At 29.7% G+C, this 20,813-nt stretch overlaps 2 protein-coding genes across 2 annotated transcripts; both read right to left on the reverse strand.

Annotated features, from left to right (window-relative positions):
* Positions 1-5,817: 5,817 nt before the first annotated feature.
* Positions 5,818-6,423, reverse strand: LOC113371047. Its single transcript, XM_026611695.1, has one exon. It carries the CDS (start codon positions 6,421-6,423, stop codon positions 5,818-5,820), a length of 606 nt encoding a protein of 201 aa, XP_026467480.1.
* On the reverse strand, positions 6,420-8,822 carry LOC113371048. Its single transcript, XM_026611696.1, has 3 exons — positions 8,297-8,822; positions 8,108-8,224; positions 6,420-7,771 (listed from the first exon to the last, which is right to left on the reverse strand). The coding sequence occupies exons 1-3, from the start codon at positions 8,820-8,822 to the stop codon at positions 6,420-6,422; spliced, it is 1,995 nt and encodes a 664-aa protein (XP_026467481.1).
* Between the last annotated feature and the right edge of the window lie 11,991 nt (positions 8,823-20,813).

Here is a 20,813-nt window from a genome sequence, read left to right on the forward strand (position 1 = left end):
GAAAGCTTTAATTTTTTTGAAAAAATTGAAAACGTTTGAAGTTAAAAAAAACATTGCTTCATATCTTACTTACTTCATATCTTGGAAACGGCTTGACTTACCTTCGGCAAAAACTATTCACTATTTCTCTTCATCAATACGAATGGAATCATTCAAATCGGTTGACCTGTACTCTCGACGGAGAAATTGTCGACAAAAATTCGTATTCGCACATACGCACGCACACGCGTACATAAATTTTTCTGAGGTATTCCGACATATTTAGAAACGTTAAAAAATATATAAAAATATTTATTTTAGAATATTTTGCCATTACTATAATTTACCGAGATGTTGAGAAATTGTATTATTATTTAATACGGCACTAGCTTCAAAACTTACTTTAAAACAATATACCAATATATATTTTACCTAAAATGCTACGTAAAGTACATAAAGTAAAAATCCACTCACACTCTAAGACCGGTTAACGTCCTAATATAAAATAAGCGTATTTTTATAATGTACTTGACGGCACTTAACAGCATCCCTCTTGGCTCAGAAGACATTCTTATTTAATAAATTTTAAAGGAAGTTATTTCACTATTTTACTGACTGCTTTGTGATCTTACAAGAAAAACTAAAATTATATCGCTTATAATAAATTTACAATCACCAACAACATCGCTAGTAAAGCGTTTTATTGGCTCGCCTTACGGAGCTATAATTCTCAGAAAAGTAATGTGCTAAGTATATATACATAGATATATGTGTATATATAGATATATGTATATATATATATATATGTATATATACAGTTTACACTATGCTTACCCTCGTAACAGTTCAGTAAATCTCTTGTCGCTAAGAGCGATTTTAAAAGCGCCACGTGCCTTTAATGACTCGCCAAAAACTTGTGTTTGATTATTGTACACTCTTTCCCACGACTATAGTCGTTTCCACTATTAGAATGAACAATAAAGCTGAAATGTATCTTTATTTACAATCATTGTTATCTGAATCCCGCCTGCATTCACTAATAAACTTACCTATCTTTCGATAAAAGCCAAATTGCAATTGCATGTAATGGTGCGCAATCAAGAGATATTTCAAAGTCGTTCGGTATTCCATTTCATGGTTGATAATCTTTGTCTGTATAATAATTAGATTAGAATTTATTTATATATGTACATATATTTTCTGTATTTACTGGAAATATAACTCTACTTTAAAAAAAATACAAAATTGTATAGCGTTTTATATGATGATTTCGCAGATTTACTTTACTTTCATACTTTCACACTTTTAGCTTTTCCAAAATATTACCAAAGTATGACGATGCATCTTACTCCGAACCCTAAGAAAATTATTTTTTATCATATTAAGCTGTAATTTAAATATAAATTTATTTTTTTAACAAATTGTGGTAAGAGCTTTGGCTTAAAAACCCAAAATTACAGGTTTGATACCCATTTTGGACAGCTTAATATCAAGCAGTAGTGCATCAAATTGAAAATAAAAAATAATAAAGAAATTTTAATTCTCAGTATATATCAAATATAAATTAGCTAACGGTTGCCAACAGTTTTTAAAGTACAACCCAACAGTCTGTTAATAAGTATCGTCAATATAGCTCTTAAGATTTATAAGATTTATTTTTGTTAATATGACGTTAACAGCTTTCCATAGTTACATTATTTTGGCTTATTATTATATTGTCAAAAAATGGAGCAGAAAAGTATAAGAATGCAAACTTATTCAAGTTTTATTATTATTTATAAAAAATAGTTATTTCGTAGTACACTCGGAATTAATATCTCTGATAGTTGTGTTGTCGAATAAATTTCTGACTGCCTCATATCAAGCAGTAGTGCATAAAATTAAAAACCGAGACATTCTAATTATAAATATAAATCAAATATAAATTGGTCAACTGTTGGGCTGTCTTCTTAAAAAGTCAGGTAGTTTATAAGGAACATCAAAACAGCTCATAAGATAATAAAAATTTTTTTTGCTAATTTTTAACAAAAAAAAAAGTTTTACAAAACAGTTTTACCTATTTACATTATTTTGGCTTCTCATTATATTGCCGAAGAATGGAGTAGGTAGAAAAATTCAAATAAAATCAATTCTGTATTCTGTATCAGGCTTTAAGGATATAATTAATTGTAAATTAAAAAATCAAACTCTACGAAAATATTTGAAATAATTTGAAATTTTTGTTCTGATTTTTTTGATTTCTACATTCTTGCTTTATAAATAATACTTGTGAACTAATAACTTAATCATTCTCTTGTCCCACTATTTAAGCTTTCAACTCGCAATATCTTAATTAATTCTTAGGAAGTACATTTATATGATAAAGTTCAAGTTATTTTACGATGCATCTACTAAATTAATTTATTATTAAATTGAAATAGCATTTATATCAGCAGTCTTCATCGATGCAATTAATCAGTTTAAAGGGCATCGCCATAAATCAGTTAAATTCACGGTCGATGTAGGACAATAGTAACAGATATCAGATGTTCATGACGTTTTAGGTTTAGGGAGCAACACAATATATAATATTAATGACTATGTCACGTTCAGACACCGGCATCGAAACTCCTTCGAATATTGATGAATTGCAACAGAAAAACCACAAACAAAATTCCTCTGCTGTTGATTGATCTGTTCGAACTACTGGTAGGAATTTGCTCTGCAGAATTCATAGGATTGTTGGATTTCGAGTGAAAGTTATATTCACCCTGAGGAATATAGAAATTTATTCATCTAGTTAACTATATATCGATAATTACATCATATATTACTATCTTTCAAATTATTCGTTCTCAATTTTGAGTTCGGCAACACCTTTCATCATCAAGCCTATTTCTTCCTTAATTTTTTTTGTTTCTTACTTCATTTTATAATTTTTCTTTATTTTCTTAATTTTTGTTACTTATTATGTATATTGTATACTTTATTTGATTGTTTTTTTATTACTTAAGTAAACAGTTTTATATTATAAAATTAGATCTTGATTGACAAAATAATAAGTAAAGATAAAATGGAGGGTATATATAGACCTTTTTGATAATGGAAAAATTCAAAAACCTTGTGAATGTATCAATAAGATAGATCTCAATATTAATAAGATATTTGAATATCACTTAATTAATTTTGAGCAAAGATTGGTCAATAAATTGTTATATACAGGGTGTCCCAAAAGTCGACGTCAAGCACAAATAGGGCAATAGTGTTGACTATGACTGTCCTAAAAAAATAAAAAATAAAATATCTCACGTTGTTTGTAAATTTAAGCTCTAAGTGCAACCTAGAACTTTGGTAAAATTGTAACAATTTTTCGATTATTGATTTTTTTAAGTTTTTTTATTTATTTATACCTTAGAACTATAACCGTAAATAACATTTCTAAGACCACAAGTCAAAAATAATGACACAATTGCCCCAAGTTTTCAAGAATTAAGATTTTTTGTTGAACTATGAACTTAAAATTTTCAATATTGGTGGACTTTGAAAAGCACTCCTTTAAAAAAGTTTACTAAAATGTATTGGCAAAAATGTTGATAGATTTTATCAGGATTGTGAAATGGTGAAGTGATTGATTCATAATAGAAATTTTCGAGAAAAAAATAAAAACCTAAAAATATTGATTCAAAATAACAATACTGAAGTATTAAACTTAATGACTAGTCGTTAAAAATCTCAAAACATTTCTTACGTTCAGTAAATATTATTTAGGTCAATGTGCAATGCAAATACCAGTGTCATTAATTCATTTTCATAAGCCCTGTATTTTCTCTCGGTGTTTATTATGCAAATGTCATTTTATAGGTAAAACTTTTATGATTTTTGCTGCAAATATCATTTTAATTTCTATTTAATTCTTTTAATGAAATCGTAAAATCTGTTTGTCTTTTATTACATTTTGACACCATTCAAGATGGTTTTTATCTCTTTACAAATATGAATTTAGATAGATAATTTTAGATAACGAATGCATTTTATCGTCGTGAGTAAAATGATATCCCTTAATTTAATAATCGTAACACTATCTGCTTTATGTATTTCATATGTTATGGCTTGTGACAGCATCTCGACAGCAAAATGACGCCGGTTTCGCATTATAACAGGATGAGTCACATGGAAGAGAATTTTGGATGTTTTTTTCGAATGTTTTTGTACGAGAAATAATAGGAGAGCCAATTACACAAAAATGAATTTATATGATACAACATGGATTAGTAATCTAAACTAATTCAAAGATTACTAATTAAATTTATTATTCAATAAAATTGTAAATATTTTGAATAATAATTTTAATATTTTTGTAATTAGTTCTGTATATAGAAATAATGATGGCTTTGATTTGATCATCCTGGAATTATTCTGTTAATGTAAATATGACAACAATTTCTACTTTACTTAAAAAAATTTAATTCTAAGACTAATTACTAAGAAAATGATCTTATTAAAAATTTGATGTGCATATGTCTATTGATCATTTTCCATAGCCAAATGGCATTTTTTAACTTCTCTCCGGAAATTTAAATATTGAAATTAAAATTATATTATCAAGGTGCAGTAATTTCCTATTTCTTAGGGTTCTGATCAGCATGGGTAATTCAATCGATTGCAATTAGAATTTATAAACACATTGTTTGCTATATTTATAACTAAGCACGTAAACTTAATTTTATTCATAAACTAAAATCTTCATAAACATTGGAAGCAAAATCTTCAGAAGGTCAACTTGGTCAAGTAGTTGATGGTGGTCATTAACATGGTTTTAAATTTGTTGATGGTATAAAATGTTTAGTGAAAGATATTTTATGAAAATTTTGCTATTATTTCATGAGTGTATTTTAGACCCTTCTAAAGAAAAATGACCCACCGACCCTTCTATGTGGCTGAATTTGGGCGTTTTTTCCAAATGTTTTCGTATGTGCAGTAATGAGCAAGCTCGGCACGCTTTTGTGACATTAGTATCAGAATTTAGCGCATAGTAATTTATTCCCCCAGGAGTGATTTTAGATTCACCATGGGATCGTATTTTACGCATCGGGGTCCGATGGGGAGTCTGTCGGTTTGTTTAGTACAAGAAGAGCGCATTAAACTGCAGTACTGTACTTTGCACGAATGTCCTGGTTCTACAGAGTTGAAATTTTCACGAGAAAACACAACATATTATGTATTTGAAATCGTTAAAGTTCTGCGACAAACAATGGCCTCTCCATATTATTCTTCTGAAATTGCCAAAGTCTGCTTGCTTTCATATAACTTCGCGAAGAAAATATTTCTTGGAGCTATAATGTGGCTTTTATCGCTGAAAATTTGAGTTTTGGAAACGAATTTGTTTTGAATTGTATTTTGTTATTGGGAATTGTTTTTTGTTGATTGTAAGCTGAAGGACCAGATAGAATTAGTGGCTCTATCGACCGTTTAAAATGTAAATATTGATTAATAACAAATAGATTTACACTTATTTATTTATAGAATATAATTTACACTGTTTGTGATAAAGTTTTAGTATTGATATAATATTGGAATATTTGAATGTGTGGATAGCTTGGCGACCGGGTTAAGACTATATTGTTAGTGCCGCCTTCAGGTACCTAGCAAGGACCCTTCGTTAAATCTTGAGATGCAAATTGCCTATGCGTCGTTGCAAATGTAATATTTCTTAGAAAAATATGAGTGCAGCGTTGTCACGTCTAATTTGGCGTGAACATTCTCCCCCCCTTGAAATAATATAGGGTATATGATTTCAAAATTAGAATTATAGTTCAACACTTTGAGTTAATAACAGTCTATTGGTTTGATTTATATTGTCTATTGTTTTGGTAACACACAAACTCGATTAATTGCACGTTTGAGTACACCATTTTGTGTCTTGATTGTCACAACACGCACAAGTCCATCATCTCCTGGATGTGTGTCAAGAATACGCCCCAATCGCCAGTGTAGTGGAGGTAAATTGTCTTCTCTGACCACTACCATATCGCCTACCTCAGCTGGTTGCGATGGTTGAACTTGCCATTTTGTTCTTGCCTGCAGCTCCGATACGTATTCTTTGTGCCAACGCTTCCAAAAATGTTGCACAAGTTTCTGTAGTCGTTGATACCGAGAAAGCCTGTTATCAAGGGTTTCAAGCACTGATGGATCGGGAGTAGATGTTAAGGATTTTCCAATAAGAAAGTGACTAGGAGTTAAGGGATCATAGTCATTGGGATCGGAGCTTAAGGGAGAGATTGGTCTCGAGTTTAATATTGCTTCGATCTGTGTCAAAACCGTATAAAAATCTTCAAAAGTTAAAATAGCATTACCCAATACTCGCTTTAAATGAGCCTTGCACGACTTTATGCCCGCCTCCCAAATTCCTCCAAAATGAGGAGAGTTTGGTGGAATGTGCTTCCATGACACGCCTTCGTTGGTCATATCATTAACAATCTTATTTTGATTTGATTTTGTTGTAAAAATTTATAAAGCTCCTTTAATCCTGATGCTGCGCCTATAAAATTTGTTCCATTATCGGAATAGATTTCGCGAGGTTTTCCGCGTCGCGCCATAAATCGTTTAAAAGTGGCTAAAAAACTATTCGTAGTTAAATCAGATACTAATTCGATATGTATTGCTTTTGTAACAAGGCACACGAACAAACATATGTAAGCCTTAAATTTTTTGTATCCTCTTGTTTGACGATCTCTTAATAAGATAGGACCTCCGTAATCTACTCCGCATATAAAGAAAGGTGACTGCGGTGTAACGCGATATTTAGGCAAATTGCCCATTATTGGATTAATAAATGTAGGTTTTACCTTAAAACATGTAACGCATTTTTTCACGATCGATCTTGTCAGGTTTCTGCCTCCGATAGGCCAATAAGTATTACGCAACGCATTTAATAACATCTGTGATCCGCAATGATACAGTTTTAAATGCTCATGCCTAGTTATTAGAATAGTCAATTGATGATTTTTTGGTAGTATTATCGGATGGCATTTATCATACGGTAAATTTGAATTCTTTATCCTACCGCCGACGCGCAATATTCCATTTTTGTCTAAAAACGGTGTTAATGATTTTAATTTCGACGATTTGTGTAATGCTTCCCCACGCGCGACTATATCTATGTCTTGTTTGAATATTTCATATTGTGATATTTTTATTAACTTGTTTAGTGAATTATTGAATTCATCGACCGTGAGTGGGCCATACAGTAGTTCCTTTTCTTTCTTCTTTAGTTTTAAATTTTGTAAAAATCGATAACAAAAAGCAGTTACGCGCACGAGTTTAATAAGGGAAGAGTATAAGAAAAAATGTTCGTTATTGTTAATTTTTGTACAAGTCAAACTTGTGATTCGACTTTCGACATCAGTTTCAGGAATTGAAATATTGTCAGTTGCACGTCGCTGTGTTTCAGTTGGATTTTGTAGCCAAGATGGGCCTGCCCACCACAAGGATGAATTCAATAAATCATGTGTATAGCACCCGCGTGATATGAGGTCCGCTGGATTGTCTTCCGATCGGACATGTAACCAGTTATTTGCGTCGGTTTTTGTTTGAATATCAGAAACTCTATTGGCAACGAAGGTTTTCCATTTATAAGATGGAGATCTTATCCACGAAAGAGTGATTGTGGAATCGCTCCAATAGAATTCTTTATCAAACGCGATATTTAATGCACGTTTAGTTATTTGCGCAAGATTTGCTAGCAGTTGTGCCGCACAAAGCTCGAGACGGGGGAGCGTAATATTTTTTAATGGTGCTACTCGAGATCTTGCCGCTATTAGTTTGATTTTGATTTCAGAATATTTGTTAATAGACCGTACATATATACACGCGCCGTAAGCTTGCTCTGATGCGTCAGCAAAGCCATGTAATTCTGTGTTTATACGATTATTACAAAATATATGTCTTTCAATTTTCAAGTTTTTAATAGATTTTATTTCGAAACAAAACTGTTTCCATTTATTTTCTAGTTCCGAAGGAATGGGCTCGTCCCATGATAAGTTTAATCGCCATAGGCTTTGAATTATTAGTTTTGGTATGACGATAATTGGAGATAAAAAGCCCATAGGATCATACATTTGCGCTGTTGCCGATAAAATTGATCTTTTACTAACTATTTGATTTATTTTTATATTTTTGTAGTCAAATTCAAAACTGTCTGTTACCGAATTCCAAGATATACCTAAAGTTTTAATAGTTTGTTCACCGATGTTTAAAGTTGGATTATCTGCATTTAAAAGTTTTGAATAATTAGAATTAAATTTATATAGATTGAATTTAGCTTGTTGTAAAATATTACAAAGGTTATTTTTAATAGTGAATAATTCGGATATGTTATCAGTTCCAGTTAATAAATCATCAACGTAGAAATCATTTCTGAGAATTTCGCATTCCTTTGTATAGTTAGTTATGTTTTCTCTGGCTAACTGCTCCAAACAGCGTATGGCTAAAAACGGCGCAGAAGCTGTCCCGTATGTTACTGTATTTAATTGATAAATTTTTAATTTGCTGCTAGGATTGTCCCTCCAGAATATTCTTTGCATTTTTCTGTCGTTTTCGTGAACCAAAACTTGTCTGTACATTTTTTCTATATCAGCTGTAAGTACAAACGCATGTCTTCTGAATCTTAGTATGATAGAAAAAATATTGTTTTGAATTGTGGGTCCAACAAGTTGTAGTTCATTCAACGACAGGCCTGCATCGGTTTTGCAAGATGCATCGAACACTACACGCAATTTCGTTGTTAAACTGTCTGGTTTTATCACCCCGTGGTGAGGCAAATAGAAACACGTCGCGGGTTCGGAAGATTCGTTGACTTCGCTCATGTGCCCTAGTGTTATATAAGTATTCATGAAATTTTTGTATTCGTTAAATAGATTTTTGTTTGTTCGTAAACGGTTTTCAAGTGAAATAAAACGTTTAAACGCGATTTGCTTACTATTCCCTATTTTTTTTATATTGTCTGTAAACGGAATTTTAACTATAAATCTCCCGTCGTTTGCCCGCGTTGTATTGGCAACAAAATGCTGTTCGCATTGTTTTTCTGATTCGGTAAAATGTTGTATATCGCTACACGCTTCCAGTTCCCAGAATTTTTGAACTTGATTTTCTAAATTAGCCGTATGATGACATATCGTAAAAGAACTGGAATTGTTGAGAGGTACGCTGCCAGCAATAACCCACCCGAACTGTGTATTTTGCAAAATAGGTCTATTTTTTCCTAGATGAATATATCCTTTACAAAATATATTCCAAAATATTTCCGAACCTATTAAAATATCGATTTTATTGCTTTTATTAAATGTGGGATCCGCTAATTTTATATAATTTGGGATATTTAAAATATTTTTATTGAATGACACCGTCGGCAAATTATTTGTTATATTTTTAAGATAAAGCAGGATAGATCTAATGAAAAGTTATTAATGCACGATTTTAAAGTAATTGTTGTTTTTGACTTAATTTCCGTTGAATTTTGATTTATTCCCCGGACTGACATATTTACTGATTGTTTATGTAAACCGAGTTCATTAGCAAACTTCTCCGTGATGAAATTGGATTGTGATCCCGAATCTAATAATACTCTACATGCTCTATATCTATTATTGCTATCTAATACATTAATTACTGCGGTAGATAAGATGATTTGACTTGAATCATTTTCGGTATGGCACGAAACATTTTGTGGTGCATTATTAACAGCTGGCAATTGGCTTGAGTCTATATGCAGAAGACTATGATGATTTGAATTACAAATGGTACACCGATTTAATGAAGTACATTGATCGCTGTTGTGATTGTAACGTAAGCAATTCGTGCATAGTTTTAATTGATTTACTTTGCTTACTCTATCTTCTGGAGATAGTGTCCGAAAACCTTGGCATTTGAACGGTGAATGAAATGGCTCTTTGCAAATTAAGCAAATATTTTTGTGATTAGTGGATGAAGCGTAAGACTTTGTATGTTTTGCGTAATTAGGTTTTATATCTTTAAATTTACTAGAGTTTCCGATTCTTGTTTCAGTCGGATTAATTGCTTCTAATATTGTGCAGCGTTGATTTAAAAAATTGCTAAGTTCGGAAAATGTAACTAGTTCAGAGCCTTTATTCATTAACATCTCCCACTCTTGATGAGTTTTCTTATCAATTTTAGAAATTACAAGATAATTTAATAACGCGTCCCATTGATCGACGGGTTGTTGTAACATTTTTAAGCATCTTAAATGTTTATTAAACGCATCTATTAGATTACGAAGGTCTTTACCTGATTCGTTATGCATTGGCGGGTGATCAAATAATTTTTTAATATGATTGTTTACGATTATTTTCTTATTTTCGAAACGCGTTTTTAGTAAATCCCACGCAATTATATAATTATCGGCAGTTGCCGGTAGAGACTCTATAAGGCTTGCCGCCTCTCCTTTAACGCATGATTTTAAATAATAAAATTTTTGAGAATTACCGATGTTACAATCATTATGAATTAAAGAAGAAAACGAATCATAAAATTGTAGCCAATTTAAGTAAGAGCCGTCAAACTGAGGTAAATTGATTTGAGGTAGTTTTATGTTGTTCGAGTTATTTGTTATAGTGGTGTCATTGGAATTACTATTCGAACTAGTATCCGACTTACTTGATGCTGCCTGACTAAGTTTAAGTAAAGTTGATAAACAATTATTATGTTTTTCAAAAAATTCATCTAACTCTATTTCTATTAAATTATTAATTTGACTTTCGTCTTCTAGTAATGCTGTTATACTAATTACGGTATTTTCAAAGATTTCAAACAAAGGCTTCACATCATCGATAAGGCGTTTTATGTCTGCAATATTTAAGTCGCAAGCAGGTAGTTCCGACATTTGCCTGCACACTTTTTCGTATTTTGTTAAACGTGTTTTAGTAACTCGCTGTTTCATTTTGAGTTTATTTAATGATTCCATTTTGACACAGATTGAATTAAAACTCTAAATATTAAAATAAGGAAAGATTGATAGGAAGGAATGCTTGACTAACCTGATATACTCGCTGCTTGCTGTGCTCGCTCGTAGGTGTAGCGCCAAAGTTAGAACTTCCTGTCTTGTTTAGAACTTTCACTTTATTTAATTTTTGATTTAGATTTAAGATTTTAATTATTTTCTTCGCACTGGTGACGCATCCGGTTCGTTTTGGACCAATGTTTTTTGTTGATTGTAAGCTGAAGGACCAGATAGAATTAGTGGCTCTATCGACCGTTTAAAATGTAAATATTGATTAATAACAAATAGATTTACACTTATTTATTTATAGAATATAATTTACACTGTTTGTGATAAAGTTTTAGTATTGATATAATATTGGAATATTTGAATGTGTGGATAGCTTGGCGACCGGGTTAAGACTATATTGTTAGTGCCGCCTTCAGGTACCTAGCAAGGACCCTTCGTTAAATCTTGAGATGCAAATTGCCTATGCGTCGTTGCAAATGTAATATTTCTTAGAAAAATATGAGTGCAGCGTTGTCACGTCTAATTTGGCGTGAACAGGAATTGAATTTGAAAGTTTTAATGAAATTGAAGATAAAAATAAACAAATTGCGCACAATAAATTATACAATAGTCTATAAATATTCTATTTATTCAAGCAATACGTGGAACTTCTATAGGAAAAGCAGTATGCGTTGTTTATGTTTCTAAAAGACTCATCTTTCTCGAAAACATATAGATCACATTACTACGCGGAAAATTACAGATAGGATAACGCTGTACATGGCTAATACACACATACACACACACATTATATATATATATATATATATATATATATATATATATATATATATAATTAGCCAATTCTTGTGAACATATTTTTCTTCTTCATATGTTTTGACACTTGATATGTGTCATAATTCAGTACATCAATAGCATTTTTTTCATTGATAAATTTAATTAGCACTAAATACCGAATAAAAACTACAAACTCAAAACAAAAACTCAAAATATAAAATTCTAAATATTTTAACAATATAATGATTATTCAATCTATTATAACAAAAAACCTGTATGAAAATATGTCATAGACTGCAAAACTGTGACTCACAGTTTATATTTTTTACTCTTTTAATTCGCAGAATTGGGTGCCATATCATATATGTTTCAAAGTAAAAATAAAACAATATATATATAATAGTTTTTATTGTAATCAATCTAAATTAAAATATTTTGTAGTATTAATATATATTAAAATACTTTTTACTCTATAGAAGCTTCTAGTTAGTACTATAAATAATTTTTCATGTTTTCATTTCAAGTTTTTGGTGAAATATCCTTGAAGTTATTGAAATCTATATTGACCACATTTACATACATTACAATGTATGGGAAAAAATACATTATATTATACAAAGATACTTGATTCTTGGTCTATGCATAAAAAACATTTAAAATCCTTACTTTTTATAAGTATACCCTTAACGAAATCAACTATCAATGTCAACTAACCCTTAAAATAATATTGTAAACTTTTTTAAGAACTACTTAAAGAGGGCAGGTATACAAATGAACTAGTTTTAAAATTAAACAAGTAACCTGATTATTTTAAATAGGTCTAAAATATACCAATAATGATGGCAAACTGGTTTTAAAAATTACTCACAAAGAGAACCTTATGTTTAGTCTTCTGGGATTTTGATGTAACGATGATAATAGAGCTGATAGTCAAACGGAACACCTTAAAATATTATAGGCCTGTGGGACGTAGTTTAATTGCAAAAAAATATTAAAGTTTTGAAAAATAGACTGTTAAGATGTTTTGGTAGCTCAGTGAGTTTAAGCGCTGATTCCTTCTACTTTTTGCATTTGGATTTATAAATAAGAAAGTTGAAAATGTACTGGTTCAAACCTTGCTAGCGTATAATTTATTTTTTATATTTTATAATTTATTTTAATTTTTTTACAATTTATATATAGTTAAATATTGCAATGAACTCGTTGCATCTAATTTGCAAACAAAATTGAGTACAAATGGTAATAAAGGAAAGAGTGACCTAAATATACAAAATTCAATTTATAATTCAATATTATTTAATTCAAATAAATTTATTACTTTTCGAATATTGTTCGCATTTTGCAATAAACGAACTCAAAATTATACTTTATCTCTTGAATATAAATAATCGAAGAATGCTATGCAGGCAATCACTTGACCAATTATGTTAGAATAGTTTTGTTCTCAGAATTACCATAAAATCTAAATTGAATCATTTTCTTTTATATTGTTTTTTCATATAAATGAATCCTTAATCTATGCTGGCACTCATTTATATGACAAAATTATGTTAGAATTGTTTTATTCTCAGAATTACCATAAAAACTTAGCATTAATCTTATAATTAGTCTTTCACATTGTAGTAAGAAATGTTATCAAATTTATTGAATTATTACTAAGGATGCAACAGCTTTTGTGTAGTATTACCGTTTTTTGATGCTTTATATATGCTCTTTGTAGATTCAATCATATTTCGAACTTTTTCAATTCGATATAAAAAGTATTAAGAATTTTATATATACAATTCAGATTACCTTAATTAGCTTAGGGTGAAGATAATAGAGCAATCAAACTTATTTGATAGGAAAATACCGTCTTATTGAATACAAAGAATATACAATTATCTATACTTAAGATGATAATAATCATCTATATACCCAATCTCGTAGCGACTATTACAAAATTATTCTGAATTTATTCGGAATGTATCATTGATTAGTTTTCTTTCATATTGTTCTTTCATATAAATGAATTCTAAATCTATGCAGGCACTCATTTATATGACAAAATTATGTTGGAATAGTTTTATTCTCAGAATTACCATAAAATCTAAATTGAAATATTTTTTTTCATATTGTTATGCGATGTTAAATTTATCGAATTATTACTTAGGATGCAACAGCTTTTGTGTAGAATTACCGTTTTTTAATGCTTTATAAATGCCCTGTGTATATCCAATCATATTTCGAACTATTTCATTCAATACGACATAAAAAGTATTAAAAAATTATATATACTATTCAAATTACCTTGATTAGCTTAGGGTGAAGATAATAGATTAATCAAACGTATTTAATATTTGAAGACAAATTACCGTCTTATTCAATGCGAAGAATATATAATTATCTATACCTAAGATGATAATAACGATCTATACATCCTATCTCGTATCGAATGTTACAAAATTATTCTGAATTTATTTGGAATGTATCATTGATTAGTCTTCTTTCATATTGTTCTATAAATGAATCCTAAATCTATGCAGGCACTCATTTATATGATAAAATTATGTTAGAATAGTTTTATTCTCAGAATTACTATAAAAATCTAGCATTAATTCTAGTCTTTCATATTGTAGTAAGAAATGTTGTCAAATTTATTGAATTATTAATTAGAATGCAACATTTTTTTTTGTAGTTTTACCGTTTTTTGATGCTTAATTTATTTTCTTTGTTCATCTAATCATATTTCGAACTATTTCATTTAATACGACACAAAAAATATTATGTATTTTATGTAGACAATTTAAATTACCCTAATTAGCTTAGGGTGAAGGTAATAGAGTAATCAAATTTTCTTAATAGGACAAATTACCGTCTTATTGAATACAAAGAATATATAATTATCTATACTTAAGATGATAATAATCATCTATACATCCAATCTCGTACCGACTATAACAAAATGATTCTGAATTTATTTGGAATGTATCATTGATTAGTCTCGCGACGACGCGACCGGCCCTTGACGTCGGATTACCCCTCGTTCAATGCCCTCTCAGTCTCTCTGCAGGCTCCACGGTTTTAGTTGCCAGATGACAATACACTTCATTAGTAAGACCAGTGTACGTAACACGCCCATAGACCATTAGACGCATCGCTTTTGTCATTTCGGGTAATAGATAGTGTGTTTTCGCAATAAATATAGGTTACGCCATATAGATGTTTTTATGAGGAAAATCGGAAAGTGAAAAATTTGGGGAGATTGGTTTGGGAAATGGCATAAATTGTAAATAGACTCTGCAGTCTAGACTACAATGCAATTTCCATGAATAATATAATAATAATAGTAAGTAGTGGTGTATGGCATTATGCGTTAAGGCAAGTTGCTGGAACTTTTCGAACCGTAATTAAACGTTCGAGAGAAACTAATCAATAAAAATTGATCAATGATTAAGAGGCGCCCATTAATCATGTGAGATTTAAAGAGAGAGGGGTGTTTGACGAAAAACCACAAAATATTAAGTAGAGATGGGGGGGGGGCTATAGATACCACGTGTATTTAATTTTTACCTCAAATTAAAAAAAAAACAAAAAGATTTGAAGAAAAATCATAACTGTTACGATTTAGGCATTTTATGATAGCATCCTTTATAACAATTGGATTAAATATTGTTTAATCCTATTATTTTTTTTAACTATCATCGATAATATGTTGTGCAATAACCATTTTTGACCACCAAATGGTTTAACTTTCTTTCTAAACTAATCAGCACGTCAACATGAATTGAACGTTTTTTGAATCATTCCAATGGGTTGATCCGTGCTCGGGAAATCGTGGATGAAATATGGTATCCGAACATATATACACATAATACGCACACACGCACACACATATATCAATTTTTTTAATTGAATGTTGTTTGAATCTTTCTAATCGGCTACTCGGATTTCCCCAAAATTGCTATTTTGCACTTTTTGTTCAGTATCTTCAAAACAGCAGGACCAGCCTTTGCAAAAACTTATCAGTACGTTCCCCTGTCAATGTGAATTGAATGTTTTTTAATCAATCAAATCGACTGATCCGTGCTCCCAAAAAACGTTTACAAAAAATTGTATCCGAGCATACATACACATACATTATTTTAATTGAATGCTGCTTGAATCATTTTAATCGGATACTCTGTTTTTTCCAAAATGGATATTTTTTGCACTTTTGCTCAATATCTCCAAAACAGCAAGACCTGCCCTTGCAAAAACCAATCAGTACGTCTCCCCGTCAATATGAATCAAATGTTTTTTGAATCATTCAAATTGGTTGATCAAAAAAACGTAAACGAAAAATTGTATCCGAGCATACATACACCCACGCACACACATATGCGACCATTTTTTCAATTGAATGTTGTTTGAATCATTCTAATCGGATACTCGGTTGTGTACAAAATGTCTATTTTTGCACTATGTGTTAATATGAATCGAATTCAAATGGGTTAATCCGTACTCCTGAAAATCTAGGGGAAAATTGTATCCGAACATGCATTTTTTTAACGCATGCCAAAATGTTCCTTTGAAACGAAAAGATTTACAAAAAATTCGTCTTCGATTTATTTGCGAGTAACTTACTCTAAGGACAATTAATTAGTTAGACACAATAATACAATATATTTTTTAAATCTTTCATGATTCATATGTAGTTTTACAGTGGCCTTATGATAAGAATTTTGGACCAGCATCGGCAAGGTTCAGGAATCCATTCCCATTTCGGCCACCTTTTTCCAAGTAGTATTTATATTGTTTCATGTATTAATATAACGTTTGTATGATATATATATATGTAAAAATTTCTAAAATTCATGATAGGTTGAACAATCCATTTTAGTAAAAGATTTATCTAGTTTATTATAAGTTTTCAAAACCATTTATCTCTTTACCTTGAACGTTCTTAGATATAATGATTTTATAAAGATATAAACGATCTTCATTAATAATAAAGCGTTCCGCAGATAATTAACTAGAGCAAATTTCTTTTCAAGAAATAAACTTTTCTGAGTTTTATATCTTGAAAACTTCGACTACCGAGTAATTATTAGAAAAACAGTTTACTAGAAAACAAATAGTGATTATTCATAAAACTTGAAACTGATATTAAAATGCCGGTATAGTGTAATTAAATAAGGCATTAAGATTTAAAAAATCAGTAACGAGGTTTGTTATAAAAAAAATTTTTACTACATTGTTCATAAAGCCGTTTAATTACTTAATGGGATTTGTAATAAAATTTTATTATTGAATTATATACAATTTGCATTAATTGCTTTAGTAACTCAAATAGCTTCTTGGGGAATAATGAAATGATATATTATTTGAAAGATATTTTTAAAATAGTTCATTATCATAATATAGGCTTTTCTTTATGAAGATTTATTTATTTTTTATCGTTTTTTTTTTGTATTCAAGTTACGAAAACAATAATCTTGTTACGGTTTTACTTAAAAAAAAAAGAATTATTATCTACTAATTCATAAAAAAGCGGGGTAAAGCGGGGCTTAAAGGACCGCGAGTAAAAGGGTCCATCACTAATATCTCAAAAACAAGTAAAGTTAAGAATTTTTTAACAACAATATTTGAAAGTAGAGGGAAGAAATGTATAACCATTCATCACCTACATCAGGAAATAAACGGCAATGTTTGAAAATCCATAACAAAAGTATTTTATTTCGTTGTTAGTTTTTTTGGTTGTGAGCGCTGATGTTTAGTTTACGTGATCTTAACAACAATTTTAAGTATACGTAATGTAATTGTTTTTTAAGATGTATTGTTAATTTTAAGTTAAATTCAACAGTCTTTTTTACATAACCTCTATAAAATCTTGCACGTTGGTGAGGTTAAAAAGGACTAACTGAACATTTACCTTGGAAAAAGTGTTAACAACAGAAAATATGTGTGTGATATATTTTGTTTCGTTTTCACAATATAATTACTCAAAGTCAAATTGGACCTTTGTGCCCCGCCCTATCCTACCTTCTATTATTTTATAGATACTATTTTTTAGTTAATTGCTGATTAAGTTTTTAAGTAACTTTTATGATCAATATACAGGTACATGAATTAAATAAAAATTAAATTGCAAATGTTTGGGTTTGACAATGTACATATGAATATTCAATAGTCTGATATATATTTTATCCCTAATAAAAATTTACGATGCCATAAATGTTTGAAAAATTAGATTACAAATGGATTTAAAGTGAAGTTTTAATTTTTCTAACGGCTGGTGGTCTATAATAATAAAAGGGGGCGGAAAAAGTACGCAAAATATATTTTCTTCTTTATGTTTTCTCAACACACAACCCCAAAATGCGCTTTTATCATTGAATTATTCTTATTAAGTTTATCTGAATCGTACGACCTTTTTATTTTAAGACCTATAACTCATATTCGTTGAGATTTTAAAGATGCATCTTTTTATGTTCTGGGGGGATGATGCCCTTACACTCTCAAAAGATATGAATTTAAATCATCGTCCCCATCACCTTGAAGCCTTATTTGTGCATTCGAATCCACCCTTTATGGGAGGGTGGTCTGTATTTTGCTTTTACGGAGGGTTGTAATAAAATTCCAAGTGAAATGCCTGCGGTTCATTGATAACGAATTCCTCCTAGTTACGGGTGATATATATATATATATATATATATATATATATATATATATATTTGTAGTTGCTTATATATTTGTATATTCAACTGCAACGGGATAAGTCCAAAGCTGTGTACTTTTTATTTAAAATTATGTATACTTATAAATATAAAACCTGAACGATATTCAAATGCATTCAAGTAAATATATACTGAATATCTACCAAGTACAACATGGAACTTTTTTATAATTAAAGAGTCTAAAATTTTGTGAGATCTAGCAGATAACCATTTCTTAATTAATTTTTTGAAAAATACCATTAGCTGAGTCATAAATGGGTCATTTAATTTATTGGCCTAGTAAAAGATATCACGTGTATTTATTTTTTTATCCGAATTTTTAAAAAAGCCAATATTTTTCAAAAAATTTCCAAAAGGTTTCGATATTTTCTAGGTACTAGAAATTGACCTAATAGTTGGTGGGGGTGGGTGGTTAATTTTAAATGCCACCAAAGGGTGGGGAGGGGAACAAAAATTCCTATAAATCGATCACGTATTTAATGAATATAGCTCCTTATATTATTCTAGTTAAAATCAATAGTAAATGTAATTCCAGTTTTACATCCGAGCATGTGCAAAATAAACTCATTTCCATGCATATACTTAATACAAGTGGCATTTGAACCGCACAACAATTGAAGAAAAAGTCGGTCTTAATCAACCTTTTTGATCTGATCAGACTATAGAAAAAGTGTTATTTATACTCTCTCATAACATGTCATGTGCACTTTTAAACTTGAAATATCCATTAAAAACACTTTAAAATGCATAAACACGCACAGTATACAGTTATTATAAACTTAATAAATATTAAACATTCTGAATTTTATAAAATATCACGATAAAATAAAATATCATTCAATCTCATTAACGATAAAATAAATCAGTTTACTATTGAATTAAATAATTATGAATTCTATGTTTTTATTTTATGAACTTATTTTGTTACGTATTTGAATTATAATTAAATATTTAACAGTAATTTATATATGCATATTGTGCATATCTGTTATCTGCACATTAATGAACTATTTCATAAATAAAAGAGAGTTGCAATCGCATGTAGTGATAAATGAAAAATTAAATTAAATAACTCTTGATAAATAGCAAAATATTAATGAATACATATTTTGATTATAGCAGGGTTGGGCAAAAAGTTCCAATTTATAATTTAACTTTCAGAAATTATATGGTCTAAACTGAATGAACTATACATGACATACACAAACAAACAACTATCGACCTATGTTGAAAATATGTTTTTTTACTATTTTTCTAAAATTTATCACCTGTCTCTCTAGGCCCCATGGGTGGGGTAATAAGAGACAACCAGGGTCCAAACAGATACACCTCTTTTTTTAATTTTGAAAGAATTTAACGAAAAAATTGCAACATTTATTATTTAACAAATAATCAATACAAATTTTATTGGAACATTTTTATAAAGATTTCATTGTATATAATCTTGATCTGGTATTTTGTAAGAAATATTCATCAGCAGAAATTGAATAACTATTGGTTTAACTTATCTCTTATAAAAATGCATTTTAAACTTAATTACCTTAAAGCATTTATAGAGGTTATATAAAACAAATGTCAATCTACCTTAAAAGTAATAAAACTATTAAATAACATATACCTAAAAACTTTTTGATTTAAAAAAGTTAGATTAATTAAAAAAATAGGTATCGTAAACTCAAAAACAGAACCAACAAAAAAAAAACTTTTGGTATGAATATTGATACATTTCCGATTATCTCTTGATAGCAACGTTGTAAGAATTGAGTTAATTGCTGTTTACATATCTTTGAAATAGTCATTAAAAATTCTATACTTTGCTTATTTTTGAGACAATGATGAAGGATTTTGTTTCCAGCGGACCTTTAAACCCGGCTCTACAAGTCTAACGAATAATCTTGATAGCAAAAGCTTTCAGCTTTAGTAAGGACAAATCATATAACCTTATAGTACATTTTGGTTAAAAGATATCGATTTGACATTTCTTGCACTACCCAACTATAATGCGATATTTACAACAATGTATAAAAAAATTTTTGATACATTTTGATATAAAAACCTGTGATGTTATACTGCCAAAAAGTAAAAAATATCCCGTACTTGAAATATAATATATAAGGTCTAATAAAGATTACTTCCAAACTTCAAAATTCTTCTTAACTTTGTTATTCATATTAAAAGTTTCGTATCACTTTTTAATATCGCATGAAAAAAATGTTTGCGCTTTTTACAGGGGCTTGTGCTAAGTTTTCAAGTTCAAAATCGTTTGAGCAAAAAAAATATGCAGCAGCCGAGCCCATGATAAAAAAAAACAACAAGGACCAAAAGAAACAGGGAAGGGTAAAGAATGTCGTTATTAT

This window comes from Ctenocephalides felis, unplaced genomic scaffold (genome assembly GCF_003426905.1).
Source record: "Ctenocephalides felis isolate EL2017-DRISC unplaced genomic scaffold, ASM342690v1 CF-g0.4_SCAFFOLD_01492, whole genome shotgun sequence".
NCBI lineage: Eukaryota > Metazoa > Arthropoda > Insecta > Siphonaptera > Pulicidae > Ctenocephalides > Ctenocephalides felis.

Excerpts from the sequence above, each read along its gene's own strand:
- LOC113371047 (XM_026611695.1), bottom strand. The coding sequence starts at position 6,423 with ATGACCAACGAAGGCGTGTCATGGAAGCACATTCCACCAAACTCTCCT.
- LOC113371048 (XM_026611696.1), bottom strand. The coding sequence starts at position 8,822 with ATGAGCGAAGTCAACGAATCTTCCGAACCCGCGACGTGTTTCTATTTG. Across the intron at positions 8,225-8,296 it reads CACTATTAAAAATAACCTTT|ATAATCCAACTTTAAACATC; the intron begins GTAATATTTTAC and ends TTTTAAATGCAG. Across the intron at positions 7,772-8,107 it reads AAAAATAAATCAAATAGTTA|CGGCAAGATCTCGAGTAGCA; the intron begins GTAAAAGATCAA and ends TCAAACTAATAG.